Below are 3,460 nucleotides of genomic sequence, written 5' to 3'. Positions count from 1 at the left end.
TCCTGGAGCCTTCCAGAGTCACACTCACGTACTTAGGAAGAGACCAGTATACTCTAACGAATTACTTAGCCAAGTATGTATAAATCCTTACATTGTGGTTAGCGGCTTTATATTTTCCCAAAGAACCCAGATGAAACTGCAGATGGACCTGGCTCTGTGTTGAAGAGTGTCTATTTTTTTTTTTTGGTTTGCTTCAAGTGATAATCACAGCTGGAATGACTACTGAGTGTCTGTCAGTGCTAAGGTCTTAAATGTTATACCAAGACTGGTTTTCATTTTTTTTTTTAAATTTAAAGGCAATCTAAAATTTTGTTTTATTATAAATGGAAATAAATACAGTAGCATATGGCACTTTATGTATGTACCTTTCACTGTAAGATCTGGAGAGACCTGATGTGTTCTTTGTGGTTAGGGGTGCTTTAGAACTTTTCTTCTAAATAGACATAGTTTGTCATATAATAAATTACACTTCTTATCTGCAGCTTTTTCAATTTTATACCATGGTACTTGGTGTCAGCAAAACTACATACTAAAAACATTAAAAAAAATAAAAATAGAAAGGAACTGTGGATAGGAACTGTTTCATCATATGTACACATGTACTACCTATTCCAAGCTTAAGTTTCCCAAGAAATTAAGGTCAGCTGTAAAGTTTTGGTCACGGGATTACTTCAATCCAAATGCAGTATCCAGACAGCTGTATTTTATCTTATTATGCTTTGCTATCATCTTCTTTTGACTGGATGATGTCATTAGCAACCTTGATTTCTATGGTTTCTGGATTTAAAGCTTCTTTGCCATTTTCCTCCTTTAGTGGCAGCTTCCTATTAGAAAAAAAAAAAAGAAAAAGAGGAATCATGGTAACACAAATAACACAGTCTGGAATTTAAGTCTACAACATATATGGCTTTTACAGTTCACAGTGTTTCTAAAACCATAATTTATTGAAAACAATGTAGAATTATTTTAATATGAGCACTGAGGTTCTTTGCTTTTAAAGAAATCCATATTAACCCTTTGAATTTCTATAAAGCCAGAAAAAACTAAATGGCACAGGACAAGAATAATGCTCCTGCCCAAAATGCAGTTTCTTCAGTAAGAAAAGAAAAAATAGCATGTCAAATAAATCAACCCAAGATAATGCAGAGGTATGTATTCCCTAGGATACAGAGAAACAGTTAATCGAGTCTTTTGCTAAATCTGGATTCAACTCTATATTTTATGCTTATTTCTAAAGGTAAATTTAATTGTATACAAAAGAACACAGCTATCATTGGAGGTTATGCCAACACATAGGTAAAGAACTTCTTATAATGCAAGGAGGTAATGGAAGCTATTTGATTATTTAGAAACTTCCACAATTTAATTTTCATAGATCACACAATATAGCTTCACTAATAACTTACAGCTTTTCTAAGAATAACAGTGAAAACTCCGAAGATTTTTATAATACTTAATTCCAAAAGCAAAAGAGTCCCCATATGTTTGAATGAGTTGATTCAAAAAAGGTCTTAAAATCATTGATTCCCTACTGCCTACTAGCTGTCAAAAAATATAGCTGTCAAAAAGATGTATGGCTTACTGAGATGTTCCTGTAATAATGCCTTCTGGGCATAATAGTTGTTAATCGTGATTCCAGATTGGGTTTGCTTTCTGTTTTTTAGCCAGGGAATAGTATGCATATGCTTTTTTTATTCATAATAGCTGTTAAATGTTTCAGTAAATTTCCACTGTGATTACTTTGATGTCCCAAAGAGCAATACAATGTTCAAAACCTGTCTGAGGAATCCCTTAGGAATGTCTTGTAATAACAGCATTTAATAACAGCAAATAAAACAAAACAATACACAGATTCCAAGTCTTAAAAGATTTAAGCTGACTGAAATGAAGAAAGATGCTGTTCATCTGGAGTTTAGACAATGAGCACAACCTTTATCTGAGAGAAACCAAAAAAGAAGACTAACTTGTTCTATTACAGTAAAATATGTGGGTTATATTATCACGGCTCTGAGCACAGTTGGAGGTCTCTAATAATTGTCTGTTTCACATGGCACACCCAAAGCCACACACCAGACTTCAGCTCACAACACAACACCTGGAATAATGGAAACAACAGAATCAACATAAATCTGTTTTTAACAGGGGGTAAAGTACAGGGGCAGTGTTCAAAGCCAGGTTGGAAAAAGCCTTGAGCAACCTGGTCTAGTGGGAGGTGTCCCTGCCCAGGGCAGGGGAAGTTGGGACTAGATGATCTCTAAGGTCCATTCCAACCCCTTAACACTCTATGACTGTATGAGTCATGAGTGCAGTTATTATTAGACATTGTTCTTCTTCACTATGACAACATTTGTGTTATTTTGGAACTTTTGTTTCCCTTTGTTTCAAGTGCTAATACATATTTAATCTCTATGAACAGATTCAGTAATTTTCCTTTTTCAATTAACTAATTCAAGTTTAAATGTTCTAAGTACACCACTGTTCCTATACCTATTTTTTCTTCAACTACATCTATTTGAAATAGCTTTACATTTTTAAGCTGGATGGATTAATTCTTTCAAATCTTAAAACACTTTATAATAATTTCTTTTTGGAAAAAACAACCCAACCCAAACCCCTCAACCCCCTCAAAAAACAGAGGACTTTAAAAGATCCTTTGCTCTAATCAGATGCTGTCTGCTATCAATCATTAATAATATTGACTTCCTCTAGTGCTGTATGTGGCTTAACTTCTATAGTCTGCTGATATTACCCACACAAAACTTTAACTAGAATATTTACTTCCCTATTTTATCAGAAAAATGGCTCCTAGTCATTTTGATACTGGAATGCGCTCAGCTTCATTAATACTAAGAAAAACTCAACCAATACTAGAAACACAATAATGTCACACTAGGAACATAATTACAGTACCACATTGCATGTGGTATTTTAATCATATTACAGAAATGTGATGTGAAATGCACATTTTAAATCGATTTCCTGCTAGCATCATTAAGACTTATTGCCTTGCAGGTAAAAGTGCTTTGAGCTAATTCGTCACACATGGATTCCAAACCTGGCTTTGACAAGAATCATCTGAGATAAGGTAAGTCATAGATTGCCAAACAATATATGGAGCAATATAATGAAAATTATTGTTGTAAAAGCAAGTAATCTCTTTACTGTTTATTTCCCAAAGTTACTTAAATTGTATTTTAATTCTGAGTATGATTTGGTATTATTCAAAATAATTCAATTAATTATTCAAAATATTTAATCAAATTTAACCTCTAGACTTATCTTGTATATCTTAAAGACAGCCAGAACTAGTCAGAATGAATTCCACCTTGTATGAACATTGCCTGCCTGGAATGTCCTTGAAACTTTTCTTTTCTGCAAGCTAAGCTCTTCCTTCCAAGATCTGCCCCCCACTGGTCATCCTTACCCTGCTCAGCGTGTACCTTTCTGGCTCAATGTGGTT

General features: G+C 34.0%; 1 protein-coding gene across 1 annotated transcript in view; it reads right to left on the bottom strand.

Annotated features, from left to right (window-relative positions):
* Positions 1-508: 508 nt before the first annotated feature.
* Positions 509-3,460, bottom strand: part of NCAM2 (neural cell adhesion molecule 2) — an 84,555-nt gene continuing 81,603 nt past the window's right edge. Inside the window, exon 10 of the mRNA XM_009078854.1 lies at positions 509-824. Within this exon, the coding sequence (XP_009077102.1) occupies positions 713-824 (112 nt within the window). The 3' untranslated portion in view covers positions 509-712. The remainder of the gene's footprint in view (positions 825-3,460) is intronic.

This window comes from Acanthisitta chloris, unplaced genomic scaffold (assembly GCF_000695815.1).
Source record: "Acanthisitta chloris isolate BGI_N310 unplaced genomic scaffold, ASM69581v1 scaffold10657, whole genome shotgun sequence".
Lineage (NCBI taxonomy): Eukaryota > Metazoa > Chordata > Aves > Passeriformes > Acanthisittidae > Acanthisitta > Acanthisitta chloris.
The sequence above is the reverse complement of the archived record's forward strand: the minus strand, read 5'-3'. Positions and strand labels throughout refer to the sequence as shown.